This window comes from Mustela putorius, unplaced genomic scaffold (assembly GCF_011764305.1).
Source record: "Mustela putorius furo isolate JIRA1106 unplaced genomic scaffold, ASM1176430v1.1 tig00003983_pilon_pilon_pilon, whole genome shotgun sequence".
Classification (NCBI taxonomy): Eukaryota; Metazoa; Chordata; class Mammalia; order Carnivora; family Mustelidae; genus Mustela; species Mustela putorius.
The window spans coordinates 9,331,820-9,356,508 of record NW_025422123.1 but is presented as its reverse complement, the minus strand read 5'-3'; the positions used below and the strand labels follow the sequence as shown (position 1 = coordinate 9,356,508).

At 39.5% G+C, this 24,689-nt stretch overlaps 1 protein-coding gene across 7 annotated transcripts in view; it reads right to left on the bottom strand.

Annotated features, from left to right (window-relative positions):
- Positions 1-2,508: 2,508 nt before the first annotated feature.
- The window catches only part of UBR2 (ubiquitin protein ligase E3 component n-recognin 2), a 124,129-nt gene continuing 101,948 nt past the window's right edge, over positions 2,509-24,689 (bottom strand). For 4 of the 7 annotated variants that reach the window (XM_004739893.3, XM_013062235.2, XM_004739892.3 and 1 more), the window contains 14 exons: positions 23,979-24,057; positions 21,088-21,236; positions 20,685-20,740; positions 16,872-16,968; positions 16,573-16,640; positions 15,401-15,536; positions 14,647-14,737; positions 13,057-13,187; positions 11,731-11,839; positions 10,027-10,083; positions 7,555-7,632; positions 6,492-6,662; positions 4,357-4,458; positions 2,509-2,749 (listed from right to left, as the gene is read on the bottom strand). In XM_004739893.3, coding sequence (XP_004739950.1) covers positions 2,608-2,749; positions 4,357-4,458; positions 6,492-6,662; positions 7,555-7,632; positions 10,027-10,083; positions 11,731-11,839; positions 13,057-13,187; positions 14,647-14,737; positions 15,401-15,536; positions 16,573-16,640; positions 16,872-16,968; positions 20,685-20,740; positions 21,088-21,236; positions 23,979-24,057 — 1,466 coding nt within the window. In that variant the 3' untranslated portion in view covers positions 2,509-2,607. Of the gene's footprint in view, positions 2,750-4,356; positions 4,459-6,491; positions 6,865-7,554; positions 7,633-10,026; positions 10,084-11,730; positions 11,840-13,056; positions 13,188-14,646; positions 14,738-15,400; positions 15,537-16,572; positions 16,641-16,871; positions 16,969-20,684; positions 20,741-21,087; positions 21,237-23,978; positions 24,058-24,689 lie in introns of those variants that run through there. The other 3 variants (XM_013062232.2, XM_045071239.1, XM_045071240.1) reach the window with 3 other exon arrangements.

Below are 24,689 nucleotides of genomic sequence, written 5' to 3'. Positions count from 1 at the left end.
TTCTTAAGTTTATACCTTCCACTTTAAGGCAATTTTGAAAAGCACAGCAGAGCTCTTGTAGGTAGTAACTCTCCTGCAAATGAAGGATATACGTGTTCTTTCTTACATGGGTCTCTCATAATCAGTGTCTGGGGACTGTGTAATTATAAGGACACGGAGATTACCAGGGAAGAAAGAGAAAGAAGAGCATAAACCTGGAGACAAGTCTCGTTCCTGAGAGAGACTTTGAATGCTGTTTTCCCAGCGATTTGAGGTTCAAAATGGTTCAGAAAGGTCATGAGTTGTCATAGCCAATGAATACGGAGATTAATCAGCTGAAATGATGATCCAGCTATCTCTGGGAAGGTCAAGATGGTTTGTCTGGCTAATGGCCATAACTGACACTAATAATATAAGCATCTTAATTTTCAAGCTAATACAGACGTCCCACTTTAGTTGTAGCAAGGTGACATGGGGAGCATTTCCATGGCATTTAAATGTGTGAAACAAAACAGAAAGAAAATGTAGGCAGATCCAAAGTAATGTCAACACCTAAAGCATTTATTTTGATATCTTTAAACTTTTTACATATAATACATTCCAAATTTTACAGCTGTCCACAGATATTAAAGTTATAGCCAATTTATTAAACAGATATGATTTTCCCTGATATGGAAAGCATGTTATATAAACATTTCTACAATAAACATAATACATGCGGAACAAATCATAAAAACTAAGATGATTCATTAGGTAAGGAAGACAATTAGCTTAATGATGCACACACTAGAAAATAAAGGGCATACGTGTGTTGCTACTTCATATAAGTTCATCATCTCTCAGACTCCCCGACATTTTCAGAAAATGAAATCCAGGGACACCCTCTGCTAACCAAGGACTTCTATGAAGTCATTCCTGAAAGCCAGAGTATTGCTATGATTTGGTGGAAATGTTTATAATCCATTTATAGAGAGAGAAACCTGGTTCTATTTTAAATTTAAGCTTGATGAACATATGGATAAAGGCCAAAAGAAGCTGGGCTTAAAAGCTAAAGGGATGGGGATGTGACAAATGCCAAAATAAACATTAAAATCACTATGCCATCCATAGCCCCAGATCTTATGAATGGAAGAAAGGCCAGAAGAAGGGGTAAAGTGCTGGGTTCTAATTTGGATTTTCTTCCTGTTGGTCCTCCTCTCAGCTGGTGAGCCAGTCCCAAGCAAGAAGGGTTATGGTCATCCTTTCAGAAGAGGGCACTCCTGTCACACACTATCTTGGAAAAGCAGCAGTGAATGTGGCTTCTTCATTCCCACCACTTATTCTGACCCAAAGTCTGGATTTCTGACCTTCCTCCTGGGTTTATTGCAGTGTATGCAAAGCTGAGTGGAACAGAACCATTAGATGCAGTTCAAAAAAACTGAGTGAAAGGGTTACTTGCACTGGTTAAAAAAAAATCCAAGAGCCTTTTATTATTCATTTGTCCCTCAGTCCCACCTTAGAGAGGCTCAGAATTTCTTCCTCCACTAATCTGCCATCATTCTCTGTGTGTATTCAAGCTCTCAGCATATATATATCAAACGAGAGTGGCTGTGCAGTATATGAGTTAAAAGTTATTTTACTAAGTGGCTATCATTCTAGGAAGGCACCTCTTAGTAAGAAAAATAATGTTTAAAAATAATAAAAAGCCTGGGCACACAGGCTGTCCCAGGAATATCTAAGTGAGCCAGCAGGTAAACAGCAATTCATCTAGTCCAGGAAATGCTGGAAGGAGTAGGGGAACCTCAAAACTCTGAGTTCTCATTTTTTCCTCTAGTGTTTGATTGATTCTAGATGCATACGATCTCTCAGTTTAGATTTAGAAATGGGAATATACTGTCTGAAAAATTAGGATACTCTAAGTTTTCAAAAAGCCCTTTAAATTGAGTTTTCCTCTCAAAGCCAAAAGTCTTGCAAAAAAAATAAAATAATAAAATAAAAATAAAAAAATAAAAATCCAACTTCTATAGCCCTGAAAACCACCCAGCATATGAAACAACCAGGCTCTCCCCTTCATCCCACAGGCTCCTCCTGAGCATGTGCCCCAACCCGCTCGTAACCAGTGGAGATGAGGGATAGCCGCTTTAAAAATCCACTGCTTTGCTCTTAGAGGTAGGGTCCTGTCAGCAGAGGGGACAGCGACCTAGTCCCAGTGTTGAGAGTCACTGAAAGGGACCAGGAAGTGTGACCCCAACAGATTACAGAGACTGTTTCCTGCTGCTGTTGAGTCAGCTTCAGGCCTGGAGTTCCTTGTGATCAGTAATGTAACATGGCTCAGACTACTGGGAATGGTCAGACACAGTCAGATGCCCAAAAAGGGCTGTGCTCAACCTGCGAAGAGAAGCTCCTCGCTGGGTCCTAAAACTCAAGCAGTTACATTTGAGGAGCACAGCAAACGGTGCAAGAAAATCCACTGATGGAAGATGACTTTCATCAGTCCCTGGAGCCAGAAACTATGAAAACAAAACTGGGAAGAAAAGCTTAAATAGAGAATTTATTTCCAAATTCAGCAGAATTTATTTCCTATTCTCTTTCCTGAAAAGCCAACTGGGTTACAAAAAATCCAAGTTTATGTTTTTGGTGGTGAAGTAATTATAAATGTTGCCAGTCAATGCCAACCAGTGTCTGATTTGCTTCCTGTGCATGTCCAATCTCCTCCGTGATACTGTGCTGGTGCCAAAGCTTCTGAATCTTCTTAAATCGCTCTTTGCACAAATGTAAAGGATTTCCCCGTCTAGAAGGAAGATGCATGTCACTCAGGATGCATTCTGTTTATTCATCTATTATACCCCAACCTTTCCTGATTTAGGAACAGTTACAAGTTACTGGTTTAAGATCCTTTGCACAATTCCTGTTCGGCACAAGACTGTGGCTATTAACACATTGGCTCTGAAGGCTGGCTAGGAGCAGCTGCGAGTAGGTGCTGAAAAGAAGAGGAAAATGTACACGAGCTACACTTACTCAAGCTGGGGTGAGGGAAGAGAGGGTAGGGTTGAGTAGAAAGGTCTGGGTGGAGAGGCTAGAACTATCCATTCATTGTTCACTTTGTTGGTAAAATGTAAGAAAAAAGGGAGAAGGAAGGGGAGAGGATGCAAGAATTGCAAGGGTAAAAAACACTCCCCAGAGTGCTCTTTCAGCCACAAAGCAGAAGCGAAGCAGCCAAGTGTGAATGACTTCCAGGTCTAATTGAACCAGAGAGAAGGTTTTGGGGAGTTCACGCTGATGGCCTTTGCTCCTGATCAGAGCACATCAATCCTCTTACTCTCTTAACCAGGGCTCTTCCTCCTACAGCCCACACTCCTCAGGGTATCGGGAGAGCCATTACCAGGTGGCATATGCCTGTAAACTTGCGGCCGAGCTCATGGGACAGGCCCCTACTTATCTTGCCTTGGTTTCTAGGTCTTCATTTTCTGCTCCCCAAGGCTGGATGGTTCTACCTAGGTTAATATTTTCATCTCCTCTGGGCAAAAAGATGGTCTAAAAGAAGTTACTAGTGCTCGAGGGAACTGCCGTTAGCATTTTCTCATGCTATAATAGAAGCAACCAGAGTAGAAGTGATTAAGCCTCAAATACTGTTGTATTGCTCTATATGTTCGGTATCTTTGTCCCCAGACTCTTAAGTTAAAAGGTATCACATCTCTCTCTCTCTTTTTTAAAAGTAGGCACCACACGCAGCATGGGGCTGGAACTCACGATCCTGAGATCAAGAGCTGCATGCTCCACTGACTGAGCCAGTTGGGCGCCCCAAGCTCATCTCTCACCAATTAAGATTTGCTCTTTTACATCATCTGAACAACACTGGGTCTCCTCATACAAAGCAACACAAATCACAACAGGCTATCCCTGCAGTGTTCTGATGCTGTCGATGCCATGGGGCCATTTCAATGGTTCCCTAGAGTGATAAATGGAAAAAATTGCACTCTCTCCATTTCTTTTCCCTTATCTGTCCTGATGGCCTTCATGACATCAAAAAAATATACATTTTATTTATTTGAGAGAAGATAGAGAGACAGAGTACAAACAGGTGCAGAGGCAGAGGGACAAGCAGACTCTCTGCTGATCAGGGCTTGATTCCAGAACCCTGAGATCATGACCTGAGCCAAGGTCAGATGCTTAACCAACTGAGCAACCCAGGCACCCCCACTTATGACATTCTGAGGGCTGGGTAAGAAAATCCCCAAGGAAGCAGACAGGGTGCCCTTCTTGGAAGATCCATCTCTGCCAAAACAGCTCTACAGCTGCCAGACTATTAGCCTCACTCAGGCTGATCACATTCACTGTGTGCTGACGGCTCTGGAGGCCTAGGGTCAGCCAACCCAGCCCCCTAGGATGGGCTCTTACCTGAGTCCCTGGTCAGTCTCCCCATAGTCATCAAGGTAAGGAGGAGAGTAAAAACAGCCTTTGGTTTTGCCAGCTAAGAATAGCACCTGACATTCCCGCACTCTGTAGAGAGACCATTTACACATTATATATTATTAACCGATGCTTGGATTTAGTTCCTAATGGACTGAAATCTCATAAAACTAAACACCAGTGTTAGAAGAAACATTCAAGCAAAGATACTTCAAGTATCAACACATCTGCCCAAGTTTTAAAATAACTAAAATGATTGTACTGTAACCAATAATTATTGCATTGTAAATCAGTATAGGGAGGGTGAGGAACATTTTGGACTACGAACCAATGGCTCATGTAATACTAGCATTTAAAAACATTATGAAGTGTGAGAGAGATAGTTAGCTTTTTTTTTTTAAGATTGTTTAAATCTTTTTAAAAAAATTTATTCATTTGAGAGAGAGAGACAGCACAAGCAGGGGGAGGGGAAGAGGGAGAGAGAGAGAAGCAGACTCCCCACTGAGCAGAGCCTGATGTGGGGCTTGATTCCAGAATCGGAGATCATGACCTGACCAAGGGCAGAGGCTGAACCATCTGAGCTATCCAGAAGCTCTGACAGTTAACTTCTAAACATAAAATAGTTACTGATATTTTAACCACTATTATGAAGAAATTGTTCATTTAAAAAATGTACAAAAACACTGACTGATTTGAAACACAAAGTTACACCATACATGACTGAAACGATTTTGAAATATGCTAGATAAGAGAAACTGCTTTTTGATTTCTCCTAAGGGCTATTTAAAAATGTGTCTCCCAATCCCTTTGAGAGGTTTGCCTGACCTTTTTGGGGTATTAATAATTTGGCTCAATTCAATATTTACTGAGAACCTGTCACAAAGGAAAACTGTCAGGTTCCAGGGCACAAAGCTACCTAAGATACAGACCTAATTAATGCCTCAGGTGAACTCAAACTCTTGTCACTTCTCTCCTTCAAACCCTGAACTGAGTTTTCTCACTCAGAGGTGTCACCAGGATATAGCAAGTCCCAGGACTCCCCGCTTTGCGCACACTATTCCAGTGACACCAGCCTCACTGCTGTTTCCTGAACACAGCAGGCACATTCCCCAGCAATTTTCACAATTGCTGTACCCTCCCTAGAGTGTTCTCTCCACTTCTTTCAGTGTTTATTCAAAAGTCACCTTCGTGATTCCCTAAATAAAATCCAACTCCCCACCTGCCATTTCATATTCCTCTCCCTGCTTTAGTTTTTCTCTTTTGAGTGTATCACTTTCTAAAATTCTTATCAGCCTTATTTTTCATCTCCCACACTAGAAAATGAGCTCCACAAAGGTAGAGATTTTGGTCTGTTTTGCTGACTATTGCGTTCTCAAAGTCCAGTAAACAGTAGTCACAGTATTTTTGGTTTGTTGTCTAATATAATCACAGTTGACCCTAGAACACGGCAGTTAGAGATGCTGCCACTGCCGTCATGCGGCTGAGTATCTGCATTTAACTTCTGACTCTCCCAAAACTTAACTATCAATAGCTCACTGTTGACTAAAAGCTTTACCAATAACACAGACAATTTATGAACACACGTCTCGCATGTTTTATGTATTATGTACTGTATTCTTTTAATAAAGCAAGAGAAAAATGTTATTAAGAAACTCAGAAGGAAGAGAAAATACACTTGCAGCACTATACTGTATTTACTGAAAAAAGTCTATGTATGAGCAGACTTGAATATAGTTCCAGACCATGTTATTCAAGGGTCAACGGTATACACATCGGCCAGTGGTATCTTATGGATCCCAAACCATAAGGATACAACTAAAGAAGTAATTTTGACTGATCTGGGCAGGAAATCAAGGTAAAGTTTCACACTAGAATGAGGCACACAGAAAGTCGAACTGAATTGCCATGGAAGTGGGAAGGATGACAATGGAAGAAGTGGCAAAGAGATAGCATGAGCCAAACAGATGTGAGGAGACAAGGCTCCCATGTTCCTTGAATGAGTAAAACAAGGAGAACAGCGCTCTCAAAATTCTCTGCAACACAGTAGTTTCTTGTGCTATCCCTCAACATGCACATACCATGGCAGATGCAAAGTGAACAAACAGCTCCTGTCAGGGTCTTACCTGAGGAAGATGCCCACCCCAGAACCACAGGAGTAGGTGTGAGCTGTGCAGGCTCCCACGTCTTCCCCTTCCAGTTCAGTCTGACAGCAGTAGCTCTGGGAGCACAACAGAGTTCCACACACAAGGCACAGAGTGGGGGCTCTGCTCTTATCACCACCTGATTTGGGGCACCTCCATGGGACAAAAAAAAGCTCAAGTCATTGCTCTAAAAAAGAGTGGCTAAAGAGCTGATGGTGGTAAAGGCACCCTGGACCAAATTCTGCAACATCAAGCAGAGCTGAAGATGCCTATATCCTACGGCCCAGACAAATTTACTTCTGGAATTAGGAACATCTCACACAAGCACCATGTACTGGAAACATTCATTCAACAACTGGAAAAGAGGTAAATTAAAATCAGTAAGAGAAAAAACCAGTAAATTCTGTTGTGAAGAAATACTACACAAGATGAAAATTGATGAGTTAATAGTTATATATGCTGAAAGTAAAAAAACCTCTGACAAACAGTGCTGAGTGCAAGGAACTATAGGATATGTACAACAGAGTGACATTTTTAAAGCTTAGAAAGGCAAAATATGCTGCTTGGGAATATAAACATTAGTTGCTAACATATAAATGTAGCAGAAGCTTGATACTCTGTGTAGAACAGGGGGTCTCTGCAGGGGGAGGAGGAGGACGAACACGAGAAGTGTAGAGAAGAGGTACACAAGGCAGCGTCAATTGCCTCGGTATTGTTCCGGTTTTTACACTACCCATTATTCTTATGCAGTTTCTGCATCAAACGTTTACAAATACTACTAAGGGCTGTTATTACTTTAAAGTGCAAACAGTTATTTAGATAACGTGTAATGAATCCAATCTGTCACCCATCAGCGTTTCTCATACCTTATTCTGAAGCGTTCTGGAATGGTGCTGTTACAAGATGGGCAATGAAAAACACTACCAAAGTTCTAATTCCCCGACCCAAACAAAATAGAACAACAACAAAATCCCCTCAAATCTGTATAGAACAATGAGGGCTTCCAGTGTTAAGAAATGCTCAACACTTAAATATCAGAACTTACGAGAAATTAGATGCTTGATTAATGAGGCTGCTGTAATCCTCTGGAAGGTCTATTAATTTGTTGGATTCTCTTGGATAGCTAAAACAAAACAAAACCAATACACAAAAAGCCACATATAAAACCAGTCAGAAGTCATAGTACAACAATGACAAGTAACTCTTAGTTGAAACAAATAAAGGAAGACTCAATCTGAGTGACTGGGTATTATCACAGTGGTAAGAGAAGCCACAATAAAAGATTCAAAAGACACTCTTTTTTAAAAAAAGATGCAGTATCTTTATTATTAGTATTTTAAAAATTTTTATGAAAGCTCTATGCCCAACATGGGGGTTGAACTCACAACCCCAGGATCAAGAATCCCATGTTCTCCCACTGAGCCAGTCAGGGACTCCTAAAAAGGCACTCTTAAATAACACAGGACCCTACTGTTTACATTTTTACTTGAAGAGCCCAGAATACATAATCAAGACAGTAGATAGTACTTAGTACCTGCCCCATTTAAGTGAAAATCTGGTAGCTCTGGGAAGAAGGGGAGATTCCTCCCTGGGCTTCTATGGAAAAACAGCACAGTAATGGAGAGTCCAACCACAAAACTCAGGGTAAGACAGAGAAGATATACTTATTAAGGGTGAAATGAGGGGGGAGAAGAGAAGGCAGTAGAAGAACAAATAGATTTTCTTTAAATTCGAGACACCAGGCCATGATGATTCTGTGACAAGTTAATTCATATAATATGTAGTTCCAAATTTAACTATATGTGTGGATCTCTTCTCAGTGTTCACATATGCCCAACACAGGCTGTGTAATATGGCCTGCCCCTTCTTTCCCTGAGGCAAGACACATAGCCAAGGGGGAGTGACTGAGATAGCAGATCGTTTTAAGGAAAAAAAAAAGAGAGAGAGAGAGAGGGAGTGAGAGAGAGAGAATCCTAAACAGGCCTAGTATGTGAACCTAACATGGGGGTTTGCTCTTACAACCCTGAGATCATGACCTGAGCCGAAATCAAGAGTGGGACACTTAATTGACTGAGCCACCCAGGTGCCCCTCAGATAGCAGATCTTATACCAGAGTCACATGGGCGGAACTTGGGGAGACACATATACATACCAATGTTAGAGAAATCAGATTTGGTAGGTAAGGCCTGGGTATTTTTTTTTTCCCCAAGATTTCTTTAAAGTAATCTCTATACCCAATGAGGGAACCAAACTCACAACCCCAAGAATAAGAGTCACTGAGCCAGTCAGGCACCCTTAGGCCTGAGTATTTTTAAAAAGCTGATGGAGATGTTAAGTAGAGAACTACTGTTCCACATGAGTTTTCTGACTGCAGAGTTGAACCATATGACACTGGTGATACTTAACCATTTTTGACTTAAATTAACTGGAATTTCATGTGGCTCAACTTAATAAAATTAGGGTGCTATCATTTCTAGATTTGGGACAGGATGTGTATGAAATCAAAGAAATAAAAGTGCCTGGGTGGCTCAGTGGGTTAAGTCTCTGCCTTTGGCTCAAGTCATGATCTCAGGGTCTTGGGATCGAGCCCCACATAGGGCTCTCTGCTCAGCGGGGAGTCTGCTTCCCCCCACCCCCGCCTGTTGCTCTACTTGTGATCTCTCTCTCTGTCAAATAAATAAATAAAATCTTTAAAAAAAAATCAAAGAAACAGAACAGATCATTTCCTCTAGCCTTCTGAGTTTTATGAGAGATGTATTTGGTAGAACCAAGGAGCGATTAACAGATGAAATACATCTGTTATCACCACGATAGCATACTTTCCTACGGAATCAGAATAGAGCTAACATCAAAAAGAATGGGGGGGGGGAAAGGCCATGATTTGATAATTACTGAAACTGAGTGATAGGAATGTGGAACCTTATCATACAACCTTTCACACTTTTGGACAGTTTAAAATTTTCCACAATAAATGGAAAAAAAAAAACAGCTAAGAAAAAATCTGAAAAAGGACCTATATTTTTAAAAGAGCAAACACTTCAAAATATAATAATTTTGTTATTTTTTTCCTCTGCCAAGAATAATGCACTATACTTAGATTCATAATTCTTATTCTTTAGAAACTCTCATTGTTAGACTAAGAAAAAAGTATGAAGGCAAGATGTTCTTCCTCTCAGAATCACTGAATGCCTGGGAGGTCAATTTTATTTTATTTATTTTATTATTATTTTTAAAGATTTTATTTATTTATTTGACAGAGAGAGATCACAAGTAGGCAGAGAGGCAGGCAGAGAGAGAGAGAGAGAGAGAGGAGGAAGCAGGCTCCCTGCTGAGCAGAGAGCCCGATGTGGGACTCGATCCCAGGACCCCGAGATCATGACCTGAGCCGAAGGCAGCGGCCTAACCCACTGAGCCACCCAGGTGCCCCTGGGAGGTCAATTTTAAAGGAAAGGCATACTTACATCCTGCTTCTTCCTTACTTCCTGCCCAACCAAATTTTTGATAATCTTTAACTTACCTTATGGCATCTCTTTCACCTTCTAGATATCTTTTCACTTCAATGTTATGGCACCAACTTCAATGTGAATGGGAAAAAAAAAAAACCAAAATTTAACTTTTGAAAGGTGAAAATAGGATTTTTTCCTATTTCTCTATCTAGTAAGAAAAAACCAAATCTTCTTGGCTTAATATACTCACCACATCAAAAGGAGGAAGACATATTTTGCTGTAATTTTTAAATTCAGAAGAATATGACCTGTGATTTCCTAAAAGCATACACTATTATCCCACTAACTTGGGCATTCTGGAAAATGCAGTATGAATTAATGACAAGCTCTTATTATTTGGAGCTAGAACAGTCATTATAAAAATTTTTTTTTTTTAAATTGTGGCAAAATATACATAACATGAAGCTTACTATTTTAACCATTTTAAAGCATATAGTCCTGTGGCATTAAGTACATTCACACAGTTGGGCAACCATCCCTACCATCCATCTCCACAACTTTTTCAACATTCCGAAATGAAATTCTGTACTCGTTAAACACTAACCCCTTCCTCCTTCCCTCTGGCCTCTGACAATCACTGTTTTCTGTCTCTATGAATCTGACTACCGAAGATACCTAAGGTAAATAGAAACATATAATATTCATTCTTTTGTGACTGGCTTCTACTCAGCATGTTTTCAAGCTTCATCCCTATTGTAGCAGGGGCCAGAATTTCCTTCCTTTTTGAGGCCAAAAGAGTATGTCATATAGTATATGTATATACTACATATTGTTTATCTACTCATTTGTTAGACAGTTAGGTTGCTCTACCTTTTGGCTATTATGACTAATGCTGCTATGAACACAGTTGTACAACTAGCTATCTGAGTCCCTGATTTCCAATCTTTTGCAATATATACCAGGAAGGTGATCTACTGCATCATATGATAATTCTATGTTTAACTTTTTGAGGAAATGCCATACTATTTTCCAGAGCAACTGCCCTATTTTCTATTCCTATGAGCAATGCACAAGAACTTCAATTTCTTTCATTTCTAAAAAGCATGTGTTATTATTGTCTTTTGATTACAACCATCCTAATAAGTGTGAAGTAGAACCTCACTGTGGCCCTTATTTGTGTTTTCTTAACGTCTAGGGATGTGAGCATGTTTTCATGTGCTTACTGGCCTCTATCTTCTTTGGAGAAGTCCTTTGCTCCTTTTTAAATGGGAGGTTGCTTTTTTGGTTGAGATGTAAGTATTCTGGCCATATACTCATACATTCTGAATACTGATCCCTTACCAGATACATGATTTGCAACCCCCCATTCGGTGGGTTAAACAGCCAAATTCTAATCTTAACTCACTAACTTGACATGACTGACTTCAATTTTCTCAAATATAAAGTGAGGGCATTGGACTAGATAACACTCAAGGTTTTTCAGTTCCAAAAATTTATGTAACAGAATCCTTAACAAGTAAATTAATATGAGGAAATAAACATTCCTACCACTATCCTCCTTCTGAGCAAATTTGCTTATGCTATTCTAGCTTGGCAAAAACCTTTCCACAAAGGTAGATTCTTAACTAAGAAGGCCTAATCCTTACAGGATGAATTATACAGATTGAATTCTTCCAGGCTCCCTACCTGAGAATTCTGTAATATGTGAAAAAAAAACCTAAGTTTGTTTCCACAGAACTATTCAATATAAGGGAAGAAAAGCATATAATCCTTACCTTTCAATCAGTAATTTTGTTATCTCATTATTTTCTTGAAAAAGGCAAATGAGGTTGTTTGGCAGGGAAAGGTAGTTACACAAATGCTCAAAATGGCTTGTTCCAGAAACTGCAAATGGGGCAGAGAAGAGTGGTGCATATAACAACTGAGAGTGCATCCTGTAGGACAGTAAGCACTAGCAGAACTTAAAAGCATGATGAAAGAGTTTGGATTTACTAGATACATAACTCATTGGAAGTTCACAAGGGGCATATGGAAGGGGTCCTTAGAAAATGGGAGAACTGAGAACAAAACCATGCAGCTCCCACACCAAACTGGTCACGATTTCTTGGTGTCTCAATTTAACCATTTGAAAAATTATGTACCAGACCAGTCTACTTCATTGGGGTTATATGTGAACAAACAGATGATAATAAAAAGTATGAATGCTCTAGAAAAGTATAAAGCAGCACAGAAATAGAAAATCATTTTATCATGGGAGATGGATTTAAGCACTACCCTTAATCATCACTGCAAATGATTAGGAAGTCTACACTGTTAGCTGAACGAAGGTGCCAGTCAACATACTTTAAGAGGACAATCTCACTGGTGGGCACCCCTTGCCCTGTACCAGACACTATGAGATACAGAGACTAAGTAAACTTTAAGTCTGTCTTGATGCTATAATTTTATGAGATGAATCAAAATAAAACATAGAAAATAACTGTAAAACAGCAAATGAATTTCTAAATTAAAATCACATGTGCAATTACAGGTATTCTGAACATTAATGCCACATATTTCAAAACATTTCAAGTTAACAAACACCTGACATTATGAGTTTTCCCTTTTTATTACCTGAAGAACCCAGTTGATGAATAACATATAATTGAACACTCTAACTCTGAAGAAAAACTAGTATGTTTTTGTACATAAAAACAATACATTTATGAGAGCTAAATAAAATCAGTCATATATACATGTATATGTATTTTTATTCTATAATTGTGTACCTCAAAACAGTTCAATTAGCTACGTTCTAAGTTTTCTTTCCTTCTTTTTTTTTTTTTTGAGAGAGAGAGAGTGGGCACCCAAGTTGGGGGGAGAGGACAGACAGAGAGGGGAGAATCTTAAGCAGGCTCCATAACCAGCATGAAGCCCACACAGGGTTTGATCTCATGACACTGAGATAATGACCTGAGTCAAAATGAAAAGTTGGATGCTTGACCGACTGAGCCAACCAGGTGCCCCCTAAGCTTTCATTTTTTGCAAGTAACTTTAATTATATACTGCTAGAGTAAAAGACTACATACATTTCCTACATTTTGAAAGAAATAAGAAATTACCTTGAATTTCAGGTGGGGAAGGAACTCCATTTAAGTAGTGAAAAAACAAAGCAGAACACTTCAGGAAAGGCATGATTCCATTCCTGACATTCCTCCACAGATGCCAGCCAGATGGTGTTTCTTTCAAGGCACTAAAAAGAGAAAAATGGTAACTGGGAAATCTATGAGGAAAGGTCATTCTAGTTATAGCACATCATGAAAACGGGGAACACTGCTATTTGGAATCAGTGGCAGAGGCTTAAAAGGAGTGGGGCAGCCCCATTATGGGATGTCAGGTATAAATGGTGCTATAGCCATTATTACGCTGTTATTAAATACAGAATGCTGTTTTTTTTTTTTTAAAGATTTTATGTATTTATTTGACAGAGAGAAATCACAAGTAGATGGAGAGGCAGGCAGAGAGAGAGAGGGAAGCAGGCTCCCTGCTGAGCAGAGAGCCCGATGCAGGACTCGATCCCAGGATCCTGAGATCATGACCTGAGCCGAAGGCAGCGGCCTAACCCACTGAGCCACCCAGGCGCCCCCAGAATGCTGTTATTAAAATATAAAAAAGTATAACTATGTAAAGTTTGAAAAAAAACAAAACACTATTCTAGAAACTTTTACCAGCACCATTACTCTAGCTATTTTTATTTTCACACTCATCTATGTCTTATGTAGTTATAGCTGAAACATATGAAATATAAAAATCTTTTTCAGAACATCATAAAACATAATTTTTATCAGAACTGTAATATTCCAGAATACATCAATCATAATATTCAGAAAATTATTCCCCTATAAGCAAACACTGCGACTGCTTTAAATTCTTTGTCACAGTGTATATCTTTATGGCGATAGGTTTTTCTATATGTTGAATTATTTTATTAGAGTGCATTCTCAGAAATGGGAAAAAGAATAAAATTTAAAGAATAAAATTATGGTTCTTGACACACACTGTTAGAAAGCTAAGTGAAACTGCCGTAACAAATCCAAATGACTCCAACAATATGTGGAATTCTAGTAATTCCTCTGCACTCCAGCCAGTCCTGGATATTACCTTAAAAATATATTATGCTGACTTAACTTGCATTTAAAAACTCCTAGTGAGACAACATATATTTTATTTTATTTTTTTAAGATTTTATTTATTTATTTGACAGACAGAGATCACAAGTAGGAAGAGAGGCAGGTGGAGAGAGGGGGAAGCAGACTCCCTACTGAGCAGAGAGCCCGATGCGGGGCTCCATCTCAGGACTCTGAGACCATGACCTGAGCCGAAGGCAGAAGCTTAACCCACTGAGCCACCCAGGCGCCCCAACAACATATATTTTAGAATAATACTTTTCAAAGTAAGTTCCATATTTTCACTAGTCCGTGCCAGATCCTGTGAGCAAAGGTTCTATGGCCAAATACACGTGGGAAGCTCTATATATTACTTGTTTCTCAGAGATTTCCAATCATGTTAGCATATTAAAATTTCATCCCTCATTTTCTTTTTTACACATGTCAACAGGCAGCAATGTCCCTTTCCAACAGAGGAATTCCTTTCTCATGCTATCAGCCACTAATATTTGGGGAACTGTGATGATGTCAAGATTATGACCTCACCTTCCTGTATGCTGCTGAAGTGTTTTATACAAAGCAAGAACTGCTAATTCTTCTTCCCCAGCAGGATTTTCTTGATCCATGCCATCCTCTTCTGAAAGATATGAAAATATCAGTAACCTATATTTGCTTATGGATTAATGACATCATTTAAGTCCTCAAATAGATTCCTATATTTGCACATATCTGAAAATACTCACACGGAATACAAAGAAATTTAGCTCCCAGGTATGAGCACTGTGTCAATCTCCATCATAACAAGGAGCCAGCAGGCTTTGAGGAAATTAGCCAAATACACATTCTATGGTACTCGACTATTACTGAACTTAAGAAATAATAAATAAGTAGAAAACACTCACACTGCTAGGGGATTTTACTAGGAGAAAAGAATTGGTTTCAAAATGATCCATGTGAGGATGAACAGAAAAAAGAAGCCTAATTATAATTTATGCTAATTTATGCATTATCCTTGTCTGGGCACCTCTTCCTTTTTTTTAAAAGATTTTATTTATTTGTCAGAAAGAGCAAGTGAGTGTGTGTTTGCATGTGCGAGCTCACAAGTAAGGGGAGTGGCAGGAAGAGGGAGAAGCAGGCTCCCCCATTGAGCAAGGAGCCCAATGTGGGACTCGATCCCAGGAACCTGAGCTGAAGGCAGATGTTTAACTGACTGAGCCACCCAGGTGTCCCACCCTCTTTTTTTTTTTAAACAGGGAAAACTCAAGTACACCCTTGAAGAAACTGAAAAAAAATGAGTTACCTGTACATGAGGTAAGTAAGATCTGTATGATGTGTGCCATAGTAACCAGATGGAAAATGTGAAGGTCTCCAGTGCCAAGGCTGATCCCAGAGAAATCCTGACACTGCAAAGCAGGGAAAGCGAGCACCAAGCCCACCTAGATACCAAATGCCAAGAGTCAGACAGGTGACCTTTCCTTCCACAGTTGAAAACATTTCCATTTTCTTAACATGATCTTCTTCTGAGCTTAGCCCCTCCCCTTCAGAAATCTTTGTTGTTAAAGGGCACATGCTAGAAATTCCACTGGGATTGGCTAAATGAAACCACTTACGGCCTAATGCAGTCTGCATAAGTACCATCATTTCATACGTCCAGGGACTCCCTCATACATACCTTATTAGTAGTAAGAAAGATAACACTTGATACCTTTCTAGGGAGTGAGCAGTGGAAAAAAAAACCCAGGGTTTTGGACACACAAAAATCTAGATATGAATCCCAGCTCCTCTTACAGGCTTTTTATTCAAGTTAGCAACTTTGAGCCTCAGCTTTCCTGCTGGTAAACTAGACCTAATATATATATGCTTTAATACCTCAGCAGTAAGGATGTAAGGGCTAACTGAGAACAGATGAAAGCAGTCAGGTACACAGTAAATGCTAGTTCTGACACAATCATACGAGATAGGAACTAACTAACTCAAAGGTTCAGAATCTGATGCCCAAAGAGGTTAAGGGGACAGCACATAGGGTTGCTGTGTGTGGTGGCGCACTCAGTGTCCTGTGTAAGGCACCCAGCTGATGCGGTGCTAAAGGTTAGCCACCCACTGCCTGGCCCGTGCTGCGTCCTGGCACTAGAAAGCACCTGCTCAGAAGACAAACCTTTCCTTAAATCACTGAAAAGAGCTGTCTGTTGCTAAGCAACATGACCATAGGGTTTATCTGTCCCAAAGCACTGTATGGGTAAAAAACATAAAGAGGTTAAATTACTGACCTCAGTCACAAAGCAAAATAAGAGGTCAAGCCTCTTAACTATATTCCTTAACATTTTCTTTTTTGAGCCTTCTGGGAAAAGAATTATACTCAAAAGTATTAATAATAATAGATGACAACTCCTCCTGTTTGCCTTTACACTATTCACCAAGTCTAAGATAGAGTACAATAAAGAGAATTCCAAACACAAATCACAAGATACTCACCAACAAATGGAACATGTCAATATCTAATATGCATGGAAGGTCTCCATGGTTGTCATCTGGCACCAATGCTAAATAGTTAAAGAAAAATATATTAGCACATCTCATATGCCAACATAAAAACGTATACACCCTAGAGTTTAAATGTGTTCTTCTGTAAGATAAGTATGAATTTATAAGCTAGAACCTGCACATAAACAGTATTACCAAACTATTTTTACTAACGGAGAGAAGTTGCACCACTAAGAAAAAATCACGGAAGATGAGAAATTACCATATACGGATTAAGTGTTCATACTCACATGCAAAAAGTTTACAGAAGTGTCCTTGCACCACTGAAAGTGATGCCACTGTCCAATGTGCTGCAGCAAATCTTGTTAGTGACCTAAGACAGTCATCCTGAAATAAAGAGATTGATGCAATGAGCAAAGAAGCCAGCATATAAGGTACACTTCATCCTTGAGCAACGTTGGGGGTTGGAGGAGCCGAGCCCCACTTCACCACAGCTGAAAATCTGCATATAACTTTCACTCCCCCAAAACTTAATAGCCTACTGCTGACTAGAAGCCTTACTGATGACATAAACAGTTAACACCTTTTTGTATGTTACATGTATTACATACTATATTCTTATAATAGAAGAAGCAAGAAAAAAGAAAATAGGCCATTATGACTTAAGAGAAAATACATTTATGGCACTGTACACACACACACACACACACACACACACACCCCATGTATAAATGAACCTGTTCAGTTCAAACCTATGTTGTAGTTCTCTCCTTTCAGGAATTCTAGTTCAGAGCACAGCTAGTCAAAGCAAAGCTGGATGCATAGGAGATCTCTTTTGGATATTTCTAGGTAATAAGGAACTGACTCTGTCACATCTGTAATGACAGGACTCTAACGTGAAAGGAATGGAATGAAGAATATCTAATTGTACGCAGAAAACACTAAAGCTATCTCCTTGCAACCATGCTGCTAGTTCTCTAAGGAAACGGACACATGCATCAAGACAAACCGTGAATAACCAAGACTCCCAAGGTGATGCAGTATTTCTTTATTCTAAAAAGATATTCGAAAATGTGGGAAATCCTCCGAATAGTGGGGAAACTATGGGCAAGAAGATGGATGTAACAAATCAGCATGTCTGCAGCTCATCAAAATTATTATAGTGACTACGTAGCAACATTGAGAAAAAAACAATTTTTTAAAAAAGATTTTGTTTATTTATTTGACAGAGAGAGAGACAGAGAGAAAGGGAATACAAGGAGGGGGAGTGGGAGAGGGAGAAGCAGGCTTTCTGCTGAGCAGGGAGCCCAATGCAGGGCTCAATTCCAGGACCCTGGGATCATGACCTGAGCTGAAGGCAGACACTCAACGACTGAGCCACCCAGGTGCCCCAACAATGAGAAAAATCTTGATGTAAAGTGAAGAATATAGCAAGAACAAAACTACATGTTAAGTATCAACTGTAATCAAGTTTCAACATGCTAATGAAAAAGGTGGTGAACTGATGAGTTTTTCCCTTTCTGCTTAATTCTGTTTTCTGAATTCCTGTAACACTGTTTGGTTCACCAGATATTGAGGACTACTAATATATGTCAGTCTAGGTTTTGAAACTCTTAAATGAACACTTACTCCACTTCTCCTGCACTCAAGAATCTCATGGTCCTGGCTGGGGGTGGATGGATGGGGGATTGGGGTGAGCAGAGGTAGGGGAGGAAATGGGGAGAAAATGACTGCAGGAGGCAGTATCACAGAAGAGGGATATCCCCCTCATTGGGCACGGCTCAGAGGTTTCCCAGAGAAGGCAGAGCTTGAATAGCCATCAAAAAGAGGAGTCTATTTGGGGCACTCTAACAGAGAGGAAGGCCTGGGAATTAGCATTTGGGGACTGGCAGTAATTCTGTCAGCTTGGACCATGGATGTGGGGATTGGCAGGAAGTGACAATGGAGAAACAGGTTAAGAAGTTTCAGAGTGGGGCGCCTGGGTGGCTCAGTGAGTTAAAGCCTCTGCCTCGGCTTGGGTCATGATTCCAGGATCCTGGGATCGAGCCCTGCATCGGGCTCTCTGCTCAGCAGGGAGCCTGCTTCCCCCCTCTCTCTGCCTGCCTCTCTGCCTACTTGTGATCTCTGTCAAATAAATAAATAAAATCTTAAAAAAAAAAAGAAGTTTCAGAGAGGGGCACCAGGGTGGCTCAGTTGGTTAAGCAACTGCTTTCAGCTCAGGTCAAAATCCTAGGATCCTGGGTTTGAGTCCCACATCAGGCTGTCTGCTTTGTGGGAAGCCTATTTCTCTCTCCCATTTCCCCTGCTTGTGTTCCCTCTCTCGCTGTGTCTCTGTCAAATAAATAAATAAAATCTTAAAAAAAAAAAAAAAAAGAAGCTTAAGAGATAGGGGTGTCTGACTGGCTCAATCAGTAGAGCATGCAACTCTTGATCTTGGAGTTTGAGTTTGAGCCCCACATTGGGTGCAGAGATTACTTAAATAAATAACTAAATATACTTAAAAAAAAAAAGGTTAAGAGATATAGTCACTTGTTTGGAGGAACCCTCTGATATTGTATTAGGAAAAAGATTCAGGGTAGAGACTGATATAATAATCTAGGCCAGAAATGGTATGAACCAAACGAGCGGGAGTATGAATGAAAGGGACAGGACAAATACAAAGAAGAGGAATTCAACAAACTCTGCTGATCAACTAGATGGCTACTTAGATTGCCTTTTTTTTTTTTTTAAAGATTTTATTTATTTATTTGACAGAAATCACAAGTAGATGGAGAGGCAGGCAGAGAGAGAGAGGAAAGCAGGCTCTCTGCTGAGCAGAGAGCCCGATGCGGGACTCGATCCCAGGACTCTGAGATCATGACCTGAGCCGCAGGCAGCGGCTTAACCCACTGAGCCACCCAGGTGCCCCTAGATTGCCTTTTTAATAATCAACCTATTACCAACTCTTATTTACTGTAAGAAAAATGTCACAGTCAACTCTGATATATCATATCATTATATCATCGTATATCTGATAGTTAAGAACTACCTTTCTGCTGATTTACTATAAAGATATAATTCAGGATGGTTTTAATACTAGGTCTACTTCCAGATTTTCCAAGTGCAAAGCAGTTTAGATACTTCTATTATTAAAATGTTCCAAAGAGGATTTGAATGGACAACCCCAAGCTAAGTACTTCTGATATGCAAACTATATTCTTTAAATGATAAGAAAGGGTCCTGAGACTCTAGTGTTTGCAATGAAAACAAAAGTCAGCAAATTCACTAGTTGTTGAGTGATCATGCTGAACTGTATTTTCTATGCTGTTTGTTTCTTCGTTAGGCTCTTATCTCTGTGTTGTCAATCTTGGCACCTAAGAAATTAAAAAAAAAAAACCCTAATGCCTGGGGCCCATCTCCAGAGACTCTAATTGACTCATGTAGAGCCCAGGCATTTTTTAAACTCCCCAAGTGATTCTACATGAATAAAATTACATGATTTTGTTCTTAAGTGCACTTTTATGATTTTAAACTTGGATAGCAGGGTGGTCTATCACACTGACACTAACTACACAATAAAAATTAGCAAGCTTTGTATATTCCTTCTTCATTCTTAGTATTAAATGTATTATTTTCACATCAATCTGTACTACATAATGTACTTTACTATACTGCATTAAAAATCAAGAAAAGAACTCTTGGGCCTAATCAAATGCCTTCGGTCAGATGATATGGGTTGGGATCGTTTTATCGGCGGGGATTTTCCTCCTCTCTTACTGCCTCTCTGCCTGCTTGTGATCTAAAAAATGAATAAAATCTTTAAAACAAAAAAAAAAAAAAAAAAAAAAAAAAAAAAAAGAACTCTTTTTAGTTTTTTTCCCACTTTTCATGTGTTTAACCAAGATCTCTGGATGTGAAGAGCTCAAATCTATTTAAAAGAAAGTCATGAAAAATTAAACAACAAGCATGACTTCTTCATTACTGTTAAAGAAAATGGGTTTTACTATGAAAGGAGTGATAAACCTATGCTTAAATAACCAGTTCAGGTTTTTAAAATTAAAAAAAGCAGAACTTCTGAATTTCTATTCCCACCATTCTGTGAACTGAGCAAACTGACAACTTACCAGTCTGCAAGGCAAAGGACCAAATAATGGTTTATCTTCATCACTTAAAATTCTTTCTGCAGATTAAAAATGGTTAAGATGATAAATAAACTGGATATTATGTATATTTGAAAGCACGATATTGTTACATTTTGAAATCTTTTAAGTAATTTCACAAGAATTAACTCTGAATGAAAAGTAAAACTGGAAATACATCCTCTCAACCAACAAGAATAAGTTGTTTCTGTGCTTAATTTACAAGCTGTCAGTCTAATATTTTGTCCGTATATACTTCCTGCTTCAAAGTCTTTATATCCTCAGACTATTGCCACTTTAAACAACTCATTTAAATAGAGGCTTCTACACATAACTCATGTTAGCACATGCTTGTGACTTAATGTTGAGACAATTGTAAATCTCTTACCTATGCTTTGGATGGTGTATGCACAACTACCCCAACACATTATGGGTACACGGGGATCCTCCTCATTGGGATGAACCTTTAGTCCCACCTTGTAAGTAGCAGTTCCAAATGTTGTTAGCATTTCTTTTATGCTCTCAGAATAAGGGTTCCTGAAGTGAACATGTATAGAATTAGCTCAAAACAATGTGCTCATGATAATCAATGGTTTAGTTTCTTTTTTTTTTAAATTTTTTAAAATTTATTTGTCAGAGAGAGAGTGAGCGAGAGGGAGCACAGGCAGACAGAGTGGAAGGCAGAGTCAGAGGGAGAAGGAGGCTCCCCACGGAGCAAGGAGCCCGATGCGGGACTCGATCCTAGGACGCTGGGATCATGACTTGAGCCGAAGGCAACCGCTCAACCAACTGAGCCACCCAGGCGTCAATGGTTTAGTTTCTTAACAGCCATTTGCTATGCTGGAATTGAAACACTTAAACTACTTAAAAACAGAGTGTGCAAAGTGGGAATTAGAGACTTGCAAACTGTCTCTGCCTGAAAGGAGTTATACTTTATTTCAGTGGGCAGGGGTGAAGCCCAGGGCTGAAAATAAGTTATCCAGTGGAAGCCTATATACTGAATCATAACAAAGGTTAAAGTTAACCCTTGAACTCTTTCTCCATCTACAGAACATTGGCAGTGTATATCCACTAACACAAATTTTAGTTTCTTCAGGGAAGAATCCTCAGAGGGAAGCTGTTTTACACACTGGCATTTGGGGATCCAAGTAAAGGACCGGTGGGGGCCTGATCATTTCAATGTGAAGTTAACAGGTCAGCAAGCTCCAGCCTGCCCACCAGGAATCCATTGAGCTTTTGAATAGCCACCTGAGGAACAGTAAACATTTAAGGAAAGAATCAAACATCAAAGAGATAAATTCAAACAAACAGGCAGAAACAAAAAATACAGGGATAACAGAAACAGTACAGAACCCAGCAAACTTGTGAGAAATTTAGAGGATCAGTCCAAGAGCGCCAACACTGAGGTAACAGTAAGACTATCTCCAAGAGCCGAAAAACCAAAAGGAGAGGACTGTCGAAGAAACAGACAACTCTCATAGCTAAAGGATGGGAATCTCCAAAGAGCCTACTAAAAATGTAGCAAAATGGATGAGGAAAAGATTCACATACCAAGGAACAACACAGAGAAATTTTTAGAACACTGGGAATTGGGTGCCTGGGTGGCTCAGTTGTTAAGCGTCTGCCTTTGGCTTAGGTCATGATCCCAGGGTCCTAGATTGAGTCCTGTGTTGGGCTCCCTGCTCAGCCGGAAGCCTGCTTCTCCCTCTCCCACTCCTCGTGCTTGTGTTCCCTCTCTCCCTATCTCTCTCTCTGTCAAATAAATAAAATCTTAACAACAACAACAAAGCACCACTGAGAATTAAAGGGAAGATCCCACAGCTTCCAGAAGTAATAACTACAAAGGAAAAGGAGTCAGAATGGCGTTAATTTCTCAACAGACGCTAGAATTTGGTAAAACAATACTTTCAAAGTCTAGATGAAAAATTACTTCTAACCTATCTACAGTTCTATACCCAAGCCATCAACCAAGTAAATAAATAAATGTATTTTCAAACATGAAAATTTAACACCCAGGCACCCTTTCTTAGGAATCAGAAGTAAATCGAGAAAGAGCATGATATGAGAGTCAGGGAAGTATGAAGGGCATGGCGAAGGGAAGTCTCAGGATGACAGCTGGGCCTTGTCCTGATAAGTACAGGAGGACGCAGGCTGTGGGGTGATGGTCCAGGACAGAAAATCATCTGATCCATCTGAGCATTTTCGAAAAGCTACAGCTAGACACCATGGGTGTCTGTGGGGGAAAGTAATATACACATAGAAAACCAAGCACATGAAAGATATGAGGTGATTATTAGCCACCAGAAAGGCAAAATTATATAAGTAAATAAAATTGTAACACATAACTTCTATCAGCAGAGACAATTACAACGTAAAAACTGCCAACTGATTTATCTAAAACCTGAAGTAACTTTACCTACGCACTGGTGAGGGGCAGTGGATACAACAGACGTGAGGGGTGAATTAACTGCCAGTTAGTCAACAGAGAGGTAATGGTTTAAAAATGATAAATCAAGAGATAGTCGACTAAGCATTTTAACTAGATATATGGAAGTAAATGGCAGAAGAAATAAACAATATCATAGGACTGGTGATGGGGACGGAAGTAGGGGATGTGGAAGGCAAAGGACTGAGGCTTTTCTTGAGTTAACGTAGTACATGCCAGGCGTGGCAGCCAGGTGGCTTTACCTACAGCATGTCACTTTACCCTCACAACACTGACAAGGGGAATATTAGTACTCTCACTTTACAGATGAGGAAATTGAAGTACAGAGAGGTTATGCATTTGGAAAAAAAAGTCACATAGCTAGTAGGTAGGTAGTGCTGCTGGAGACTGAATCAAGCAGTCGCAGTTTGGCTCTATAATCTATACTACACTTCACAATTAATTTGCTTAAAACAGGGCTGAAAATATTCTGGTTTGATCCTGGGTTACTCAGACACTGGTGGGGCCCTCAACAGAAATATGAAAGTCAGAAGGAAAGCACAGGACTTCGTGGGGAAGCTGAACAGTTCAGATTTAGATGTACTGATTAGTTGTTGCTGGGGAGAGCCAGACAAAGGGTAGAGCAGGGAGTCAGCAATGCAAACTAAAGGAGGCTGGGAGGAGTAAAGCATGTCATATGGTTCTTTGGTTTTTATCATGTAATCTTTAAACCTCAGATTTCAAGATCAATGTCTCATAATATTTTGCTCCCTAGTTTGATAAATCATATTCTAACCATTAAATTTTTCATTTTAACTGGAACAAGTGTGAATGAAATCAAATAATATACTCACTTAGGATGAAAATCAGGCCTAAACCCTTCAGGGAGCTGCAGTTCATCCATATTTTCTGAATTCTTTGAAGAAGCGGTATCTAAAGAAATAAGCATTTTATATTATTAATCATCGGTTCTATAGTAGTTCTGTAAATTTCAGTCATAAATTTAATTCTAAATATAAGTAGGTCAAAGAAATTAAAAAATGACAGGGGAGAGTCCCATTAACAAAAACTGTCCTAAGGTACATTCAAAGCATGAGAAATAGTAGCTGACTGACCAAGGCACCTTTCACAGTCAACTACGCTTTCCTAATAGTAGAGCCACTAGGACACAGCTAGGGAAGGTAAAGAGAGTATGCTATTTTGTTTTAATAAAGTCCAATGATAGAAATTCTGCTCAGACTGCCTTTTTTTTTTTTTCAGACTGCTTTCTTGAAAGGTCATTAAATGCCGTACATATTTATGAAACTTGGGAAGTCTCAATAAAGTGAGTCAGCTCACCACCAACTAAAGCTGGCTCTCCAACACTCAGTTACATTCCCCCACCCCCAGAAGCTCTTCAATAAAATGGGGGAATAAGTGAGAAGTATTTATTATAAACATCACATGGGCTTGTATGTTTTTCAAGGAATAAGGAATAATGTAGTAAAGTCAAAATTAGTTCATTAAGACAAAGAAAATCAGAATAAATCAAATTTTAAAATGAGAGGTTTCACTTTTAAAATATT